At 41.7% G+C, this 21,395-nt stretch overlaps 1 protein-coding gene across 1 annotated transcript; it reads right to left on the bottom strand.

The window, feature by feature from the left end:
- Window positions 1-11,155: 11,155 nt before the first annotated feature.
- On the bottom strand, window positions 11,156-16,807 carry LOC120439191 (putative ferric-chelate reductase 1). Its single transcript, XM_039609955.1, has 7 exons — window positions 16,654-16,807; window positions 13,470-13,843; window positions 13,094-13,282; window positions 12,870-12,965; window positions 12,514-12,667; window positions 12,204-12,365; window positions 11,156-12,072 (listed from the first exon to the last, which is right to left on the bottom strand). The coding sequence occupies exons 2-7, from the start codon at window positions 13,839-13,841 to the stop codon at window positions 12,029-12,031; spliced, it is 1,017 nt and encodes a 338-aa protein (XP_039465889.1). The 5' UTR covers window positions 13,842-13,843; window positions 16,654-16,807; the 3' UTR covers window positions 11,156-12,028.
- Window positions 16,808-21,395: the final 4,588 nt, after the last annotated feature.

Genomic DNA, 21,395 nt, shown 5'->3' with positions numbered 1-21,395 from the left:
ATTCTCATTACTCAGTACTGTCACTTATACTTCATTATCATTACTTCAACCGGTAAACCTCATAAAAACTTCAGCAAAATCAAAACAGACCTTCACCAGTAGTTTCAGTGAGTAGACTTTTAATTTGACATGCCCAATGTGACACCTTTTGGAAATATATTTCAACAGGCAGTGTCTTACCTTTAAATGCCCCGGGGAATGCCTGCTCACTTTCACCACTGATTACCGTCTGCCCGTCCAATTACCACGGACCCCGGATCTCTCCATCTACCCCAACACTCCCTCTCTCTCACCGGAACGAGCCCCCAAATGTTAAGGGTTCAATGTTGAGAGAGGAATCCATAAATAACCACAGATCCAGGCGTGTGCAATTTAGACGGCATTTTAATGAACACATGTGTGAGTTCAACAACCCAATCAGTATTGAACTGTCTTTACCATATTCAGACAACGGTTTTATAGGGTTAAGATAGTACAGCCCCCTTTTCTGTTGCTAGGCAGATTTAATACAGCATACGTCAGCTCCAAAACCACAATGACTCTTAACATAGTCTAAAACAGAACATCTTCTTCGGGTCAACGCCAGGTGCTTCCTGTCAGCTGTCTTCGCTGTCGCTTATCTCCTGGGACATCTGGTGCACTTCCTCTAAGTACTTCGGCACAATTCTGCATTTGCAGCAAAAACACATCTTCACTTCTGCCCTACCAAAATAGATCTATTATGGTGTGCATGTGTGTGTGTGTGTCTGCAGTGTATGCTATATATGTGTCATGACCTCTCCTGCACTCCGGCTCACCTCACACCCCTCGTCCTAGCCAGACATAAGGCCTGTGCTCGTGCACAGCTGAACTATGTGTGACTTCTAAATGTCACACTCAAATGATGCTACTCAAACCATGAAGGAAACTTACTCAAACTGAACATAAATGAAACTTAAGACTTACTCAAAAGGATATAAGTGATAAATGATACAAACTTAACTCTTAACTCTAAAGAATATAAGGATATAAGGATATAACTCCAGGCATATGTCATGTAAGCAGGTGTGTTGCAATTCCTTTCAGAGCTCCTGTCCTCCTCACCGTGTATTGGCAGATCATAACGCCCGCCAAGAGTTTCTGACCTTCACTTGACCAGGAGCCACAGCTCTTTAATAAGCTCAAATGCAATCATGTATAAAAGATTAAAATCATTTTCATAACACAGGTTTTCCTTCTCAGATCTGCCAATATGTTTGCTCCTCCTAATATAGTCTAACAGCAACCCCAAGCAAAACAATTTGAACTTTCCCCTATCAGTGATCCCTCTAACTAAGTGTGTGTATGTCTCGTCTGTCTGTGGGTGCACAGAGTGTGCATCTGCTCTCTGAACAGTTTCACTTCTGCAAAAGCATGGCTTGCAGACGCATTTCCTGTCAGCCTGCAGTCAGCTTCTCACCCACTGAAGACTTCAGTATAAGAATACAAAACATTCAAAAACCTTTAAATTATAGATTCAACTCAACAATTTAAAGTGGTTCTTACTGGACCTATAATAAAGACTTATATAATACCAATATATTTGAACATCTGAATGCATCTGAATGCAACATCACTCTCAATCATGAAATATTAATGATGATTATACTAATAGCAGCAAATAATAGCAGGAAAATATTCCTACTCCTCTCAGTACCACCATCTCCCAGGACCTGAAGTGCGAGACCAACATCAACTCCATCCTCAAAAAGACCCAGCAGAGGATGTACTTCCTGAGACAACTGGGGAAGTACAGTCTTCCACAGGAGCTGCTAATCCAGTTCTACACTGCGGTCACTGAGTCTGTCCTGTGCTCCTCCATCACAGGCTGGTATGGTGCAGCCACTAAACAGGACAGGAGCAGACTGCAGCGGACTGTACAGGCAGCAGAAAAGATCATCGGCGCCCCCCTGCCCTCCATCCAGGATCTGTACCTCTCAAGAACCAGGAAACGGGCAGGGAAAATCATCACAGACCCCTCACACCCTGGACACAGACTTTTTGATCTGCTGCCCTCTGGCAGACGGTACAATGCACCCAAATGGAATGCACATTGCAGAGTACATGAATGGGAAGTAGGAATTCCTCCTCTCTATACTTACACTCCTCCCTAACAAAAGCCAAGTCATCATCTCCATATTGTGTGTCCCACTTTTCGAGTTTCATTGGAGTGTACCCAAGTGCACAAGATGTAAAACAATGTATTAGTTTTTTTTTAAGCCATTCACCGAGGCCCTGTCAAGATGCCATTCATTTAAGAGACTAATAATTTTTTTGAATTTAAATTGTGCTAACTTCAACGCAGTAACATTAAAAATAAAACATATTAGAACTCGTTTTTGTTGGACACAAGAACAACTCAAGCATATTTTTCGGGAGCTGAACGTGGAGGGTCCAGACACTCCCACAGCGCAGACTTTGCTATCCACTGGTGTGGCTTATGCAAAAAGAGACAATACAGCGTGTTTCTCTGCTCCCGGTAAGGATGTCTGTTGTAGCCTGCCCTTTATAAATATCTCTTTGATTATTCAAACAGTGTTTAAAATGTGACTCGTTTGTTATCCAAAAACATTTTCTCTATATTACTGATTTAAAATATCCATATATATATCAAGTTTTTAGCTCAAATAGACTCTTGAGCATATTCATATAGCAAAATCCGTAATGGCATAACCAGTGTGCACCCTAATGTACATCTTTGAACTGTATGTTAATCAGTACATGAAGCGTACCTCTGAAAAGAGTCCATCATTTGTGAATTTACTGATTTGTTTGTTTTCACAAACTGCGGATGATGAAATCCTCTGTATTTTAGAAAATGTCTTTAAACTATCACTGTTCCTACTTACTGAGTTCCCTAGCTACTTCTTTACTATATGAATAAACAATTTGAACAAGAAAGGATTTAAAGACATATTGAAGCAAAGGCGAAAGATTTGTAATGAAATTTATGTGACCGTTCTTCTGAAATCCGACAGAGAGTGAAAATCCAAGAGCTGCTGCAATCCTCTGCATTAATGATCTTTCTGTTTCTCTCCTTCTGTGTGTGTGTGTGCTTACAGAGGGGAGGTCATGACAGGAGTTCCCTGAGTTGACACGTATGAACCATAAAGTCAGTTTGGACTGAGAAGCAGTTGGTAAACACAGAAGTACATTCAGTCTTGACAAAATTACTTTTTTATGCAATGCATGCACAAGAATCCAAATCTCTGTATCACAATTATTTCATTAAAGACTTATTATTTTATGGGGCAATATCACAAATTACTGTAGATCATTACTAGGGAACAAAAAAGGAGGATCACATCAGCAATGTTGCTGGAAGACAGAAGTCTTGACACGTGCTTATAACTTAAAACACAAAAAACTCAGTTACAGCTGATAAGATTTATGGTATAAACCAGACTTTCACAGTCTGCATCTTTTCCGGGTTTTTTCTGCTTTTGTTCACTCCTAGTTTTTTAATCACACAACAACCCACAGAGCTCACTAACTATTAGCCGCTTTTCCCCCTAAACAGTCAGTTGACTAAGAGAAATGCAATCCATTATTGTGCACGCTGAAGGAGATGTGCTCCATAGTCAAACTTATATTTCCTTAACTTACATCCTATGTTCGGTTTAATTCCGGCTTCCCTTTATGGTTTGATGGAAAATTGGTTAAACGATTGCTCAACTTATGTCTGAATGACGGCAGATAATTCTGGTGAAAAGGAAACTGACCCCGTAAGCACTTTGCAGCTGAATTGAGGGCTCGTGGAAATAATGTCAGGAGGTGTCCAGCGTGAGTACGTGTGCGGCCTGACATTCCATTTGGGACATCTGACAGACTCATTAGTGTAACTCAGGGTGTGAGCAGCAACTCCTGTATACTAAACATAAGAAAAGTAATGTGTAGTGCTTCTTTTTTTTAAAAAACGAGATTCCAGGGCTCATGCTCATATGGTTTTCTTTTATCCAAAAACAGGTTAGCTTAGCGATCATGTAACTGTGTCCTTGACCTTTTTACCAGTTTGAGGTTTTGGTTCCTAATGCTGTCTGGTCCAGATATTTGGGATGGTTCAAATGCCGAGTCTCCAAATGCAGACAAAAGGATATTTTCCATGTTATTTCTTAAATGCGTATAAATGAGATCGGATGATGTCCGATAAAAGTAATGAACAATAAATGTAAATCTGTTTTCTTTTTAAAACTTTGCAGACTCATTTACCCACTCCAGTGAAAGCGATAAAAAAAGATCATGGCTTTAATGAGATTATGAACAAAATGCATTACATTTTGTTTTTTTGCTACATTAACAACTTTTCCAACTCTGATTCTCTGCAGGACCAACACGGACATCAGTTCAGACTGAAATCCAGTTCAGACAGCACACGCAACATGTTCAAGCTTGCACGGAGGCCTTTCAGTAAATATAAGAAGATGGTTAAGGCGAGAGATTACTATTCTGTCTTTTACATCGGTACAAAGGGAGGACTAAATGCCAAAAAAGAGAGAAGTTTTTCAAAAAAAATGACGCTTTAAAACAGTTCAAGTATCTTTGTGTTTACGAGGAGAAGGGAATAACTGCGGCCGAGGCTCTGAGAAGAGACGGTCGCTTCACCGATGACCTGGGCTACTTTGAGCTGGTTAACATCAATGACGAACGTAAGACTGAGTGCACAGACATAACTGATCGTCTGGACAATAAGAAATTCCAGATATGTTTTCCACAGGGAGCAGATACGGAAATAAAAGATGTAGCCTTCCCAGGGCAGCAGAAACCTCCACAAGCATCAAATAAAGCAAAGCGCAGCGGTGGAATGACATCAGTCTTAGATGTAGCACGACAGAAAACGGCAATCAAAGAAAAGGGTAGCAGCATTGACCGTAAGGAGGTTTACGATCTTCTTTGTCAGCAGTATCCGCGTCTGAAAGGATGGATGGAGAGTAGATTCCCTAAAAATTCTTTTCTGGAAGCACTGAAATACAGGAAGGAGTGCTTTGGAAAGAGCCGACAGCCTTTTACTGAAATTTGCAGTGTTATGTTGCTGCTCGAACTGAGCGAGTAAGTTTGTCTCATAACTGGTTCCTTCTACTGGGTTAAATCAAACGCACCTAACTGGCGTGAATTTGTAAACGTTACTGTGGTCTATAACTTTGAAGACCAAGAATCAGACAGGAACAATCTTAGCGCTAAGGTGTTCATCGGCACCGATAAGTTAGATTATGTCATACTTAAGCTGGAAACAGAGAAAGTGCCACCAGGGCTCCTTAAGAGATTTGGACCTGTACCTTCAGACGGCCTGTGTCGTCGGACACCCAGGAGGAGGAGTGAAAAAAATGAGTCCTACATGTGTCATCGAGAAAGAGAGGCGAGAGAACGCTGAGAATAATGAAAATTTAGAAGACTGCGATGAATTTTGCAGTCTTTGTGAAATCAATCAGCAGATCAAAAACGACCCGTATGAAAATATCTACGTCACCTACAACACTCTCATGTACCATGGCTCTTCCAGCTCCCTGGTTTTTGATGCCCACGGACGAGTGTTTGGTTTGCACAGTGGCGGGTTTTTCTATGGGTTTCCGAATCTTAGCGAGAATGTGATTGAGTACGCCTTTCCTCTGCTCACTATATTTGAAAACTTTGTGGATAATCTGAAGAAAGATGGGTATGGGGAGGTGTTGGAAAGAGTTGAGGAGGAGGCAAAGGGAAATCCTCACCTAGAAAACATTATAGCCTCTGTTGTGGGGTCAAAGCAAGGCAAACCTGACGCGTTGTTGCAGAAAGTTGAGAGTAAAACAGATTCTGAGGAGATGGGTGATGCGCGAGAATGTCCGGTCAAAGCACATACGGCTGTGTAGAGACAGAATGATTGTAGTAGTTTGTTTGCTTGCCTTCTGTTTTGTACAGACAAGTGTTGAACTCTTATTTTACAAATTCTTAGTTTTCACTCGTTATCATTATTATTACGACAACAAAACAAAACTACAATTACACTTTTTAAAAAAAGGAAACACAATTTGTCCTTGTTCTTTTCCAAAAATGGTTATATTTATCGACCAACAGTGAAAATGGTTGTCAAGAGCCCCATACTCACTGCCTTTGTCGTAATAATAATGTAGCGGGCCAGGGCTGTTCGGGGTTTTGTTATTGACATTTATGTTCTGTTGCCATGGTTACAGGTCACGCTCTCTCTGCAACTGTGTGTTTCCGGGTGAGAGAGCGCCATTTTGTGTTGTTGTTGTTGTTGCCGTGCTGAGGAGGGAGGTAGCGGCAGTGTTCTGGGCCGATTCTAATAAACAGCTGTGCTTCCAAGAAACCTCTGTCTCCTCTGTGTCCGAGCTCGCCACATTGGTGTCAGAAGTGGGATAGCTCACCCTCGCTGGAATGGAGAGAGACACTCAGAGGCTGGAGCAAGCCGTCGAGGAGAGCATTCGCTGCTTGGGAAGTGGGCGATTGAAGAGAGAGCAAGCGAGCGGCCATGTAAGTCCCCCGACGGGTCCCGACGGCGCGAGTGCACCGCGGCAGCGGCCCGTCGCGACCGACGCTGGGACAGTGCTTCATGGGCTGCCTCTGTCGACGGACACGCCGGGCCCCCAACAGCGAGCAGTGACGCCTGCAACGCCAGCTAAGGTACCGAAATACAACGGGCTAACCCCGCTAGAGCCCTACCTCTCACAAGTACGGCTAGCCGCGAGGCATAATGGGTGGAGCAACGAAGAGGCTGCTACACACCTAGCGCTAGCATTGGAAGGAGATGCACTGCAGGTACTCCTTGACCTAGCCCCATCAGAGCAGCATGAGCTCCAGACCCTCACCATAGCAATCGAGAGGCGATTCGGGCAGCGGCACTCCACTGATCAGAGCAGAGAGCAGCTGACCAACCGGAGCCGTCGGCCGGGGGAGAGCCTGGGCACCTTTGCAGCGGACGTGTTGCTGCATGCTCGTCGTGGCTACCCGGAGTTCCCAGCAGCAGCCCGTGAGGAGCTTAGCCCGCATGCTTTTCTGTGAGGACTTTTTCCAGAGCGATTACGCCAACACGTCCGCCTGGCCATGCCTCAAACTCTCCGTGAGGCGCTCCTTGAGGCTGAAAGGGCCGAACTCGTGCTCACCTCGCGACCTGACCAGCAGTTGCGCCCCACAAACTACCCTCAAATCAGAGCTGCAGACTGTGACAGTGAGGGGAGGTCGCGGGGATATGCCAGCCGCAGCCCTCGGTGCCCTGGAGGCGTCCCCGTCGACCGACCGACCGCTGCTACCGGTGCAACGAGCCTGGCCACGTGGCGCGCGACTGCCTGGCGCCCGCCCCGAAGGCCAGAACGATGTGGCCTCAGGGGGATGAGAGGGGGAGCGGTACAGCGAGGGGACCACCGCTCCAGCTTCCTGCCCCCCTCCAAGAACGATGCACGGTGGCGGGCCTAGTCGGGCACCTCAAGGGACTCTACCTGAGCTGCTGTGTTGAGGACCAGCCCTGCCAGGCCCTCGTGGACACGGGGTCCACCATTTCCCTAATACGACCTGGTGTGTTTCCTGGAACATCCGAGCCGCTTCTGATGGGTTGGTCACCCACCGACACCCAGCTGATGACAGTGACGGGGGAGAGAACTGACATGTGGGGGAAGAAACCGTTGCGGATCCGAGTGAAGGATCTGAAGCTGGTGCACGACTTCTGGCTTGCTGACATCCAAGACCAGTGCATCATCGGCCTTGATCTGGTGACCCGCTGGGGGGCCTGCGTTTACACCGCGAAGCTGGCTATCACTCTTGGTACAGAGACTCTGGCTCTCCAGTGCGGTCAAAAGCAGGGAACCAGAGACTGCAGGCAGACGCAGCTGGTTCAGCACGCCATCGACACCGGCTCTGCTCAACCCATCTGTCTGCGCCCACGCCAGCTGCCCCTCTCGAAACGGCAGGGAGAGCGGGCCCAGGAGGCATGGGGCGTGGCTACTGCTCGGGCCAAAGCCGACGGAGGGGGATGGCTCTCGTTGACCATGCAGCAGCTGAAGCAGGAGCAGGAGGCTGATGCGACGTTGGTTCAGGTGGGGGCCTGGCTGGAGGCAGCACGACGCTCAGGCTGGACAGGGGTGTCAGGACAGAGGCCCGAAGTGAAGGCCTACTACTCCCAGTACAACAATCTGGAGACCCACAATGGCCTCCTGTACCGGAGATGGCGGGCCCCTGAACAGGGCAAGGATCTCCCGCAGCTGTTGGTGCCTCGGTCTCTGTGGTCGCAGGTGGTCGAGCTGTTTTAAAGCGTCATTTTTTTTGAAAAACTTCTCTCTTTTTTGGCATTTAGTCCTCCCTTTGTACCGATGTAAAAGACAGAATAGTAATCTCTCGCCTTAACCATCTTCTTATATTTACTGAAAGGCCTCCGTGCAAGCTTGAACATGTTGCGTGTGCTGTCTGAACTGGATTTCAGTCTGAACTGATGTCCGTGTTGGTCCTGCAGAGAATCAGAGTTGGAAAAGTTGTTAATGTAGCAAAAAAACAAAATGTAATGCATTTTGTTCATAATCTCATTAAAGCCATGATCTTTTTTTATCGCTTTCACTGGAGTGGGTAAATGAGTCTGCAAAGTTTTAAAAAGAAAACAGATTTACATTTATTGTTCATTACTTTTATCGGACATTATCCGATCTCATTTATACGCATTTAAGAAATAACGTGGAAAATATCCTTTTGTTTGCATTTGGAGACTCGGCATTTGAACCATCCCAAATATCTGGACCAGACAGCATTAGGAACCAACTCTTCAAACCGGTAAAAAGGTCAAGGACACAGTTACATGATCGCTAAACTAACCTGTTTTTGGATAAAAGAAAACCATATAAGCATGAGCCCTGGAATCTCGTTTTTTTTTTTAAAAAGAAGCACTACACATTACTTTTCTTATGTTTAGTATACAGGAGTTGCTGCTCACACCCTGAGTTACACTAATGAGTCTGTCAGATGTCCCAAATGGAATGTCAGGCCGCACACGTACTCACGCTGGACACCTCCTGACATTATTTCCACGAGCCCTCAACTCAGCTGCAAAGTGCTTACGGGGTCAGTTTCCTTTTCACCAGAATTATCTGCCGTCATTCAGACATAAGTTGAGCAATCGTTTAACCAATTTTCCATCAAACCATAAAGGGAAGCCGGAATTAAACCGAACATAGGATGTAAGTTAAGGAAATATAAGTTTGACTATGGAGCACATCTCCTTCAGCGTGCACAATAATGGATTGCATTTCTCTTAGTCAACTGACTGTTTAGGGGGAAAAGCAGCTAATAGTTAGTGGGCTCTGTGGGTTGTTGTGTGATTAAAAAACTAGGAGTGAACAAAAGCAGAAAAAACCCGGAAAAGATGCAGACTGTGAAAGTCTGGTTTATACCATAAATCTTATCAGCTGTAACTGAGTTTTTTGTGTTTTAAGTTATAAGCACGTGTCAAGACTTCTGTCTCCCAGCAACATTGCTGATGTGATCCTCCTTTTTTGTTCCCTAGTAATGATCTACGGTAATTTGTGATATTGCCCCCATAAAATAATAAAGCTTTAATGAAATCATTGTGATACAGAGATTTGGATTCTTGTGCATGCATTGCATAAAAAAGTAATTTTGGATTTCATCATCCGCAGTTTGTGAAAACAAACAAATCAGTAAATTCACAAATGATGGACTCTTTTCAGAGGTACGCTTCATGTACTGATTAACATACAGTTCAAAGATGTACATTAGGGTGCACACTGGTTATGCCATTACGGATTTTGCTATATGAATATGCTCAAGAGTCTATTTGAGCTAAAAACTTGATATATATATGGATATTTTAAATCAGTAATATAGAGAAAATGTTTTTGGATAACAAACGAGTCACATTTTAAACACTGTTTGAATAATCAAAGAGATATTTATAAAGGGCAGGCTACAACAGACATCCTTACCGGGAGCAGAGAAACACGCTGTATTGTCTCTTTTTGCCACACCAGAAACGCTCTGTGTAGATAGCAAAGTCTGCGCTGTGGGAGTGTCTGGACCCTCCACGCCGGGATCTGCCGCACAACCTCGCACTGGTCCCCAGGGGCACGGCAAACTTGTAAGCCCTAGTTCAGCTCCCGAAAAATATGCTTGAATTGTTCTTGTGTCCAACAAAAACGAGTTCTAATATGTTTTATTTTTAATGTTACTGCGTTGAAGTTAGCACAATTTAAATTCAAAAAAATTATTAGTCTCTTAAATGAATGGCATCTTGACAGGGACTCGGTGAATGGCTTAAAAAAAACTAATACATTGTTTTACATCTTGTGCACTTGGGTACACTCCAATGAAACTCGAAACGTGGGACACACAATATGGAGATGATGACTTGTTAGAGAGGAGTGTACGTATAGAGAGGAGGAATTCCTACTTCCCATTCATGTACTCTGCAATCTGCATTGTGTCAAAACTGTCCTTGTAGCATGTTTCCTTTTTTTCAGATTAAATAGCTGAGAAAAAAACACATCAAAGTTGAGGTAAGTGGTTACCACAGCTTCTTATTTTTGTTGATTGTTTGTTCATTTTGAATAAATCTGTGTTGCTCTTGAATCACGGACAGAGAGGTGGTATTATTTGTTACTTTCATGGCATACTAGCAGGTCTTGAACATTGCATAGGGTGAATTGTGAGCTATAGCTGCTGGTTTTATGTGTTTAGTTGCTAGCTTGTTTGCTGTTGGACTACACAGCTGCCCTTTGTCACAGATTTTGTTCATTATATTTATGGACAGAATTTTTAGTTGCATTCAAGGTGGTGGTCTCAGGATCTCGATTCTGCACTTTGCAGATGATGTTTTTCTCCTGGCTTCATCAGACCGTGATCTCTAACTCGCACTGGGGGTTTTCCCAGGTGAGTGTTGGGATAAGAATTAACATCTTCAAGTTCAAAGTCATGGTTTTCAAGGTTGAGAGCAAGTTGAGGATGAATATGTTGAGGATCTCAGGCTCTTGACAGTGATGTGGATGCTGTGCTGGTCTGTTTTGGTAAAGAGAGATCTGAGCTTGATAGTGAAGGCGCCACTTCATATTTTGATACGCATTCGTATCCTTATAGTCACAAGCTCTGGGCAGTGATTAATCTGGCTGACTCTTTAATATATATGGCAAGAAACAACTGCACGATTCAAATCTAGTAAGATTCATCAGAAAACACACAAAATGATTTATTGATAAATATTTATCTATAAACATCATCAAAATCATTACACAAGCATTTTCAGTAGTACCAAATATAGCATTATTTGTGAACAGCTGCTAAAAAGCAAGCAACACATGTGAACATCAGCCACTGAAGGCATCATCGTAAAGGCACTGCTGAACAACCAACATTCATATCAACAACATATAATAGAAATATATTATCAGAACATAATTTTCTTTAAATGCACCTCTGCCATTTGCTGGCATCATTGTCATCATCAGCAAATGAATTTTGCTTTTGGTGTTCTAAGGGTAGACAAAGGCAAACAATGGTTAACAAAAGTCTCTTGGTTCTTCAGCTCTTTGGCAAAATGTCTTGATAAATTTACCAGCAGTTTCTTTTTACACAGTTTAGCAGTTTAATAATCAAAGTAACCATAAACTCACCAAATGTTTTTGCTTAGCAATAAAAATGTGGGTTTAAAGGGTACCAGACCCTTTACACAAAATGTGCATAAATTGCACACACTGGTAAAAGCCGTGATTGTGGTTCACTTAATTCAAACTATGTGTTCGTTTACTCTTAATAATTCAGTTGTGCCCCATCTTACCACACCGTTTTAAAGAGTTCTACAAAAGATTCCAACAAAATCTCTAACTGCTTGTAAAAGCAGTCAAAAAAAAGCTTCATGAAAATGATTGCCCTCCACCAGTCCTTCTGATTTGTAATGTGACCCTTTCACACAAAATTAATCATAGCAGTCTGGGACATACTGTTGATAGTAAACCTGTGAGTTTAAACATAGTAGCATGGTTGGATAGGGAAGTTTTAATCTGTTAATGTAGGGCAGGTTTCAGTTTCCTTATAGCCAGCTCAGAGTCAGGATGCCAACAGTGATCAGCAAAGCTACAGGTGAGGAAGGAAGAACAGAACAACAAGCATTAAGTACTCTACATGTTTCATGTCTGAAGCACATGTTCTAGTCTCAGGTAAGTATTAAACCAAAAGAAAGAAGAAAACTTATCTGGTACTCTTACCTTGCATCAGTGATTGCTGGATTGTAATTGCATTAGCCGCAGAGGTGGTGGTGGTGTTGGTGGAGTTGGAACTAACCAAATTGGTGATGGTGGCAGTAACATTACTCAGGTCTACCACATTAGTTCTTATTTGGGCAGTAGGGCTCCCCAGATCATCGGAAGCTGAAAGAATAAGCAGAGAAAAAAAGATCACTGATGTGTTTAAAGTGCATAACAACATATGAATATATTGTCAGTGATGGTCTGTGTAACCATCATTAAACAAGTCTGTTAAAGGTGCAAATGATGTGATGTTGATGTGTTAGCTTACTGGCATTGTAAGTTCCATTGGAGACTGACATTGAGAAACTTGTAGTGCTTGTGTCTGCTCTAGTTGTGGTGCTAGAAGAGTCTGGTACTGTGGCATCAAACTGACACTGGATTTTCTTTCCACTGACTTTGCCCCTCACAGTGTTGACATTAAGCTGCAGAAGAAAACAGATCACAAAGAGAAGAGCTTAGTTGTGATTAGGATAATAATTTCTTCATTATTAAACTTCAGTGTAAGTGAAGGCAACACAAAGGTGTAAGCAGTGATAGGCAGAATGAGCATTTGTAAAACACTCCAACCCTAAAACAAAAAAGTATTGCTAAAGTGTTTTTCAAAAGTGTGCTAGTGGAACTCACCGTTGTGCGAGTCAGCTTGCCGTTGTTGAGAAGAGCACTTATGTATTTCACTACACTGTTGTTATTTGCACAGATGTAGGTTGTGTCATTGGTTCCCTGTGGTGAAAAACCAGAAGTTGTAAATGTTACCTCTCTATAAAGACGATGACTACAAAATACTAGACTGTCTCATTGTTAAACTTCACTGTTTAACAATGAGACTGAAATGATCAAATTTGACATACCTGTGTAGTGTTACGTGACAGGATGAGAGCAACGTAGCCGTCTGATTCTCCTGCGAGTGAAAACCTAAAATTTTGACCTCCCTGCCGTTGGGCACCAAGGAAGAAACATGTCCCACTGGAGGGGTCGCAGCCAGAGGGCTGAGAAACACACAGCTGTGTCTTGCTACAATTATCTTTAGTAAGAGAGGCCTGCAAGGATAAATAAGGTCCATGTTAGAAAGTGGGGCAGTGTATACTTTAATAGGTACTGATCAATGCTATTTTATTGTCCCCTGATACTGATTTCTTCAGTCTTCTGCTTCAGTAATTAACTAATTATTTTATGTATATTTTTTAATGATTTTATTTATTTTTAATTTTGTTCTACATTACTCACATTAAGAATTGTCACATTACTGTTAGGCACTAGTGGGGCAGGTGTTGTTGGAGCTGCAGTGGTGTTGGATGGTGGTGGGGTGGTGGTGTTGGTGCCAGTGTTGCTGCTGGCATTGGTGATGGTGTTGTTGCTGGATGGTGTTGTGATGCTCGTAGCATTTGGGGCCAATGAGTTCGTACTGGTTGTTGCTGATGTGCTGGTGTTGCTGGATGGTGCTGTGGTGTTGGTGTTGGAGGTGGTGTTGGTGTTGCTGCTGGTAGTGTTTGTGCTGGTTGCTGGAGTCACACTGGTTGTATTATTTTGAGCATAAGTGCCCATGAAACACCCAGTCAGCATCACAAACAGGAGAGTGAGGACTAGTCTGCTGTCCATGCCTGAAACAGAGGGAATAACACAGAATGAGGAAACTCTAACTAAGTGTGAAGTGAAGTTTATTACAGCACTGTATTTAACAACATTTACTGTCACTACAGCTACACTCTGTGTGTGTGTGTGTGTGTGTGTGTGTGTGTGTGTGTGTGTGTGTGTGTGTGTGTGTGTGTGTGTGTGTTTTTTTTATCACATCATTTGTCCACCAGAGACCAGAGTGCACTCACACTCACACATTTTACAATATCTTTAGCACTGAGGCCAGTGCAAGCACCAGTGTACACGTGAAAGCTAGGGATGGGTATTGATAAGATTTTAACGATTCCGATTCCATTTTCGATTCTGGTTAACGATTCGATTCTTTATCGATTCTCTTATCGATTCTTGTTTTTAAAAAGGAGAACACTAAGGTCGATTAGCTTAGAACTTTGTTTTATATCTTCTCTTTCAACAAGATAGAAATTTAGGAGTAACATGGCCTTACAAACCCAACAGTGAGATCTTAAGAGATCCACAGCCTACTGACTCTTCAATGGGGTGTCACAGGGTCCCCGGGAAAATTGTAAACGTAAAATAATAAAATAAATATTCTTCTGTAGCAATAACAAAGTATAACATAAATTATTCTGTAGCAATTACACAAGAATATTCAGTAATGTCCCTGCCAACAATTAAACACATTCACTTACCATCTGCTGTGGCAAATGGCTGCAAGGTTTTGACCACAAACTAGTCACTGCTCGGTGACATGCGGGCCTGAAAAGAGACGCTACCGGTAGACTGCAGCGAGAACTGCCAGCGAGCGCCAGCCAGACTCTGTCTGTCTGTCTCATCATGGTCACCTAAATGCACAATGGCAGGTTTTGTAATAAAGCAGATCGCGCTAACATAATATGCACTGTTAGTTGATTATTTACCTGCCGCATTAACGGGAGATGACGTGCAAACGTTACCGCTGCTGCTGCTGGGGTGAGATTCACGAGACCGGAGCGGAATTAAAGACATTCATTTAAGTTCATCGCGTGTTTTGTGAGCGAATGCTTTTGCATATTCGTAGTGTTTCCTCCCTTAATGAAATATCTACTTTGCAAGTATTGCAAGTTGCCCTGAACGGATGACAATCCGTTCTCATAAAGTATAAACAAACTTTTAAGCGTTTGAGCCGCTTAGGCGCCGTGTTTCCTGCCAGGTACGCTCCGACGCTCCGCAGCGTGGTGGCGTCATTCGGGCGACTGGAATCGATAAGGGAATCGTTTGCAAAAATGGCAAACGATTCCAAGGAATTGAAACAGTGGGAACCGGTTCTCAACAAGAACCGGTTTTCGATACCCATCCCTAGTGAAAGCCAAACAAGCAGAAGGTGAGTTGTTTTGTTCTTTTGGCATTTAAGGTTAACATACTTCATCTGTGCACACCATTCAAACATAGCATAGGAGATGTTGGCTTATATAACAACGGTGAAGACTTTTACAAAATAATCAGTAGCACTTACAGTACAGGCTCTAGAATCAAGTGCAGCAAGAAAACACATAGGCTACGTTCACACTGCAGGCGAAAGCGCATCAAATCCGATTTTTTTGACCCTATGCGACCCATATCCGATCATGGTATGACAGTGTGAACAGCACAAATCCGATATTTTCAAATCCGACCTGGGTCACTTTCGTATGTGGTACTGAATCCGATACATATCTGATGTTTTAGAAAGCAACTGCTGTTTGAACGGTCATGTCGCATTAAATCCGTCTTTTACGTCACTGACACAAGACAGACGCCAATTATCAGCGCCCGAGAAGCACCCGAGAAGACATCGCGAACGCTTCCTGGCCATCCCGTGTTCGATGTTAGTGAAACTGTTGGGAAAACAACGTGAACATTTTATTTGTACTGTATAATCTGCAGATTCTGATAGAAATCTGCAACTATCCTTTGAAGCACCGCTCCTCTAAAACAGCAATAAGGATCATTATTAGGTTATTTACGTTATTATGTAAATAACAAAATAACTTAAAGCAAAAATTGGGAAACGTAAAGTCCGAAGTCTTTATATTGAGGGCAATCAGTCAAACAATATTGTTTGCTCTGGGTCTAAACAGAGCGAGTTGTGTGTGACATCTTCTTTTGCGCATGCGGGCCGCTTTGAGCGTTCACACTAGAGCGCGTTTGATGTCGCATTTTATGTGTAGTGTAAACAAGCAGACAAAAAAATCGGATTTGATCAAAAAATCGGAATTGAGCATTAAGACCTGCAGTGTGAACGTAGCTTAAGACCTGCAGTGTGAATGTAGCCATAGTTTGTTTTTACAGATAATATAAGTATGGAGTTGAATAACAAAAAGGCAAAACATTAAACCACAAAATAAAACGCTAATAAATCCCACCACCAAATATCACAAGAAAAGTTGCTCAAATAAATAAGAAAAACAATCAAACTAAACTGGCAACTGACATAAGAGTGCAATAAATGTAATGAAACATTAAGATTCAACCCAGTAATGAAAGTAATAAATTTGTTTATGTTTTTAAATGATTAATATATTTTCATTGGAAAGTAAGCCTAATATTCTTTCAGTTTACAACAAAAGTACTCCAGAATCTAAAAAAGTTATTTAGGTTATAATATTTTTATACATATATTTAATGAAATACTATTGAAAACTAACTGCAATCCTAATTTATTTATTGTTAAAATTATAAATTAATACTCTTCACAAGACACTGTTAGACAGTGAATGACAAAATTAAACAGATTTTGAACAAAAAAAAAAATAATTAAAAACTGATATGATGTTGCATATGTATTGTTTTTGCCTACCTGTAAGTTTTCTTATCTCCAGTGCAAATAATAGTACAAATTGAATTAAAGATATATCGTTCCTCAGATTTTGTCAACGTAGTTTTCGTCTCAGGTCGGGCTTGAACCGCTTCTGATGTACCCAGTGGCTTCCAGATGAACAACTGACACCTGTTCACTTTCTGTCACTGTTAAATAAGCAGAGGGGAGGGGAGAAAATGACCAGCATTACAAGAGCATTACATGTGAAACTCTGCCATCACTCTAGTAATCAGGGTGGGGCGAGGAATAAGGCTTAAGGGTGTGTCGCATTGAAACAAACCTGAATTTTGTCTTTCTTTGTATTGACTGTAAAAGAATTTTTGGATGTCAACTAAAATCCAGCAACACTGCTGTCGTGTGCTCTTTATTATTAACTAATAAATGATCTGACTTGTTTGATTTTTCTAACTTTATTATGAACACAGTCCACAGGTTTACTATCACTGTTTCCTTTTCCCTTATTGTGTTTAGGTACAGAGACACTAAAGTTCTGATATCTGTGTTCACATAAGTTTTATTCGGTGATTCAAGGTTTTTGCAATTGCAGATCAAATCTTCATTGCTGCTACTTAACTTCCACTTCAGAATTTCCGAGAAAGAATGAGGGTGGAACTCTTACCCGTCAGTCAGGGTGTATGGTTGGCATTAATCAGGGTCAGTGGCATGAAGTTATTTCTTCGTCATGCCTTTAATATGCAAAACTGGTCGTGCTGGTTGAATCACTGCACATGAAATTAGTCATATGCTTCCCTGGGTTTTTTGGGGTCAGGTGGGTGCAGATTTATCTGTAGTGAATCGGACAGAATGTTCCCAGTGAAAGAACAGAAATGTTAATTTTGTAAACAATTGAATACTGTCAACGTTTGCTGAAAGAAACAGAACAACAGAGACTTTGTTATAAATAGATTGAATTTATATACGACTTCTCAACAAAAACAAAACAAAACAATACACACAAGCTCTTTTTCAAATCAGTCTCACACCTCCTAATCATATATTTATGATTATTGAATATATAGTAGAAAAGATGGCGGCGCACAGTAGAGCGCAAAGTATTATTTATTGTATTGTTTTATTACTTGTCATTCCTGTTTGTTAAAAACAAAAAACAAACAAAAAAAAAAACCCAACTATTTATTTATTACTTTTAAAAAAATCTGTTTCTTCATTATTTTGTTTCTTTTCACTCCGGGACCATGTGTACATAATTTCGTTCCACCTCATGTTAACATGTGATGCGAATGACAATAAAGCTCCTTGAATCCTTAAAATATTTTACAGCAAGCTTAGATCTGAGCAATAGAGCAGCTTGGATCGATGCATTCTGTGTTTCTGTGAGTGAGCTTGCAGTTGTTTGTGTTTTCAATTCCTGTTTTGATATCACTGTCATTTTATGTTGAGATCTGGTTCTTGTTAAATAATAATGTTTTGGTGGCTGTTGGATTACTTCACTGAAGGTTTGTTGTGGTATTTAACACTGAGATGCTAGCACACAAGACAAAATATTGAAAAAAATAAAAAAAATAAAAAAATATATATATATACATATATTTAAAAAGTATCCAGCACAACCAGTTTTTTTTAAGTATAAAGTATTAAAACTTTATACTTTAAAAAGTATAAAGTTTTAAGTTGTTTCTAAGTTTGGAAGTAATTTTCCAACAGTCATATATGCAATCATGACCACAACAGATGTGCTAGAAAGAAATCTTATGGCCTTACCAGGCAGAGAAGCAAACACCTCCACTTCACACAGCGTCAGAATTTTCTGAGATCCTGGTATGATCACATTGATGTAGCGACCTTCCATTCCATTACACTGGAATGTGTATGTTGGTGTACCCGCTAATGATTCCATAACGCCACACCTGATGGTGTTACACAAACATCAAAGTGAAATCATCATCATCATCTTTTCCCTCTAGACCCTTTTCACTAGGATTTTGGGTGCTGCTGATCCAGCAGTTACATTTACAGCCTTTTCACTCAGTTCCATATCTTTCTTTGGTTTTGTATATTGAATAGTTGGTGCTTTTGGGGGGTTTGCTATTTTACAGTCATATGCATGACATCTATATTTCAGGTGGAAATAACAGAAGTCGCACATTGGGAGTGTTTTAGTTTATATCCTGTAGTTGTTTATTTAATATCTCCAAGCTCTGGTTAACGTCACCCTCTATGTGTGTGTTTGGAGCCTTTGGATCCTTTCTACTATTGGTCTCGTGCAAGGGCGTAGATTTGGTTTTGGCATTGGTGGGGACGGATGATTCAACCACCGAATCCTGCCCTGTTTCTTTTTTTTTTCCTTTTTGTCTTTGCTTCTTGATTAAAAAAAAGGAGAAATACACTTGCCTACATATGCTATTCTACATGCTTTTAAACCATTTAAAATTACAATTCATAGTTTTATATGTGAATTATATAATGTTAAATTACTATTAAACAAATGACTAAGTATTTTAGGCTTTAGTTTACTTCAGCCATATTCCATATAAATCAGGTATCATACAAAAATAAAAATAGCTTCAAATACAGTCATGACGATAAAAGAATATGACTTTAAGGACTTAACAACATTACTTCAGTTATATCGTCTTGATGCATGCTCAATCATCCAGGTAATTAATTTTTCAAAAGTTGATTCTGTTCATCTGGACGTAGGTTTCCCCAATCTTATAAACAGTATATTTGCATAATGACTTACCTTCAGTTATAGTACACCAACATCTCTTATACATTAGCACTGAGGGAACACTGAATGACCTGCTGGTTTTTGTCCATAAAACTACTCATCTAAGATGACCACAAAGTAAAAGATCTCTCAGCAAAATTATGCAACATTTTAGGCACTATTGCCCCGATCAACTCAGTGAGCTGGGATTTTTGATTCTAAACATGAACTACTGACATGGACTACTGGTGCCCCACACAACAAGTCAATGTCCACTATGTGAAGGAGCCAAACACATGCCCTCTTGTTAATCTATAGCACCACATCATCAGTCAGTCACCTGTGACCTCGCCTCTTCACCTCTGTCCGAGCTACAACATGGCAGAGCTGCCTCTGTCACCTGATAAATAACAGTGAGACATTCCAAATACATGCAGTCACACATGTGCTTCAAATACAGTCATGAACCACCAAGTCATCATCCAATTTCACCTGTGATCTTGTATCACCATTACTCTCTGAGCTTTGTGTTGGTTCTTCTGTCACCTGACAAATAGGACATACATGACAATAAGAATAAAATGTGGAGCTGCTTCAGTGTTTCTGTCAATTTGTGCAGATCTTGACTCATCAGTAATGTTTGTAGGGTGAGTGCATTTTTAAAACAATTTGTGCAAACTGCACTACATCTCCAAAAGTTGAATCTGTTCATCTGGACGTAGCGTTTTGTGGGAGAAACGTTTCATCACTCATCCAAGTGACTTCTTCAGTCTCAGCTGACTGCAGGTTTCCCCAAACCTTATAAACAGTACATTTGCATAATGACATGCTAAAATCTCAAGAGGAGCGGATCCGACAGAGACTGACAATGCTTTTAGATGAGAATACTCTTAAAAAAGTGTTTGACTTCACTGAGAAGGCTCGTCTAGCACAGCACAAGAAGTCTAAGACCAGGCAACAAAGGAAGTTTGACTTACTTTTTGTACGTCGGAAACCACCACAAAATACGGAGAGTGTCCTCGGTGGCCAGAAGAGACAAGGATGCGACATGGAGGATGTGGACAAGTGGGTGAAGAATTTGTCTGACAGACAGCTCACCCAAACAGAGAAAAACATCCTTGCTAAAGGGTTGAATTTTGCTGTCACACCGAGACAAATCCCTCTAGTGGAGCTCATCACAGCCACAGAAACAGCAATTCGTAACAACAATATTGCAGAAGTGGAAACAGAGCAACTACGGACGAAAGTTTCGGCCTGTCTCAGCAATGCAAAGCCCCCAGAATCCAACATCACCATGGAGGAGAGGAAGGCACTCACATCACTTAGTGATGACAACAACATTATCATCCTTCCAGCAGACAAGGGCAGGTGCACAGTATTGCTTAACCAGAAAGATTATCATGAGAAGATTTTGTCACTGCTCAGTGATGAAAATACTTATGAGCCCCTGAAACGAGACCCAGGAAGTGGCTACAGGAAGAGGGTCATAGACTGTCTGAAGCAGTTAGAACAAGACAAGGCTATCGACCGGACCTCATACCACAGGCTGTACCCAGGGGAGTCTACACCAAGTCTGTATGGTTTACCGAAAATACATAAGCAGGGTGCACCTTTAAGACCATTTGTCTGCATGATTAACTCTGTCACCTATTACATCTCCAAGTTTCTGGCTTCGATCCTCAACCCGCTGGTGGGCAGCTCTGAACACCACATCCAGAACACCCTGGATTTTGTTGAGAAGGTGAGAGATGTCATTATGGAGGCAGATGAAACCATGGTCTCGTACGACGTTACATCTCTCTTCACTTGCATCCCAGTCACGGAAGCGTTGGAGGTAGTCCGTAAGAGATTACAGGATGACACTAACCTCAGCAACAGGACCACTCTCAGCATCGACCAAGTGTGTTTGCTTTTGGAACTGTGTCTTCATTCCACCTACTTCACATACAAGGGTCAGTTCTACAGGCAGAAACATGGGTGTGCCATGGGCTCCCCAGTTTCACCCATCGTGGCCAATTTGTACATGCAAGAAGTGGAAAAGAGGGCGTTG

Source organism: Oreochromis aureus, linkage group 3 (assembly GCF_013358895.1).
Source record: "Oreochromis aureus strain Israel breed Guangdong linkage group 3, ZZ_aureus, whole genome shotgun sequence".
Classification (NCBI taxonomy): domain Eukaryota; kingdom Metazoa; phylum Chordata; class Actinopteri; order Cichliformes; family Cichlidae; genus Oreochromis; species Oreochromis aureus.
Note: the sequence above shows the minus strand (reverse complement) of the source record. Positions and strands in the feature narration are given on the sequence as shown.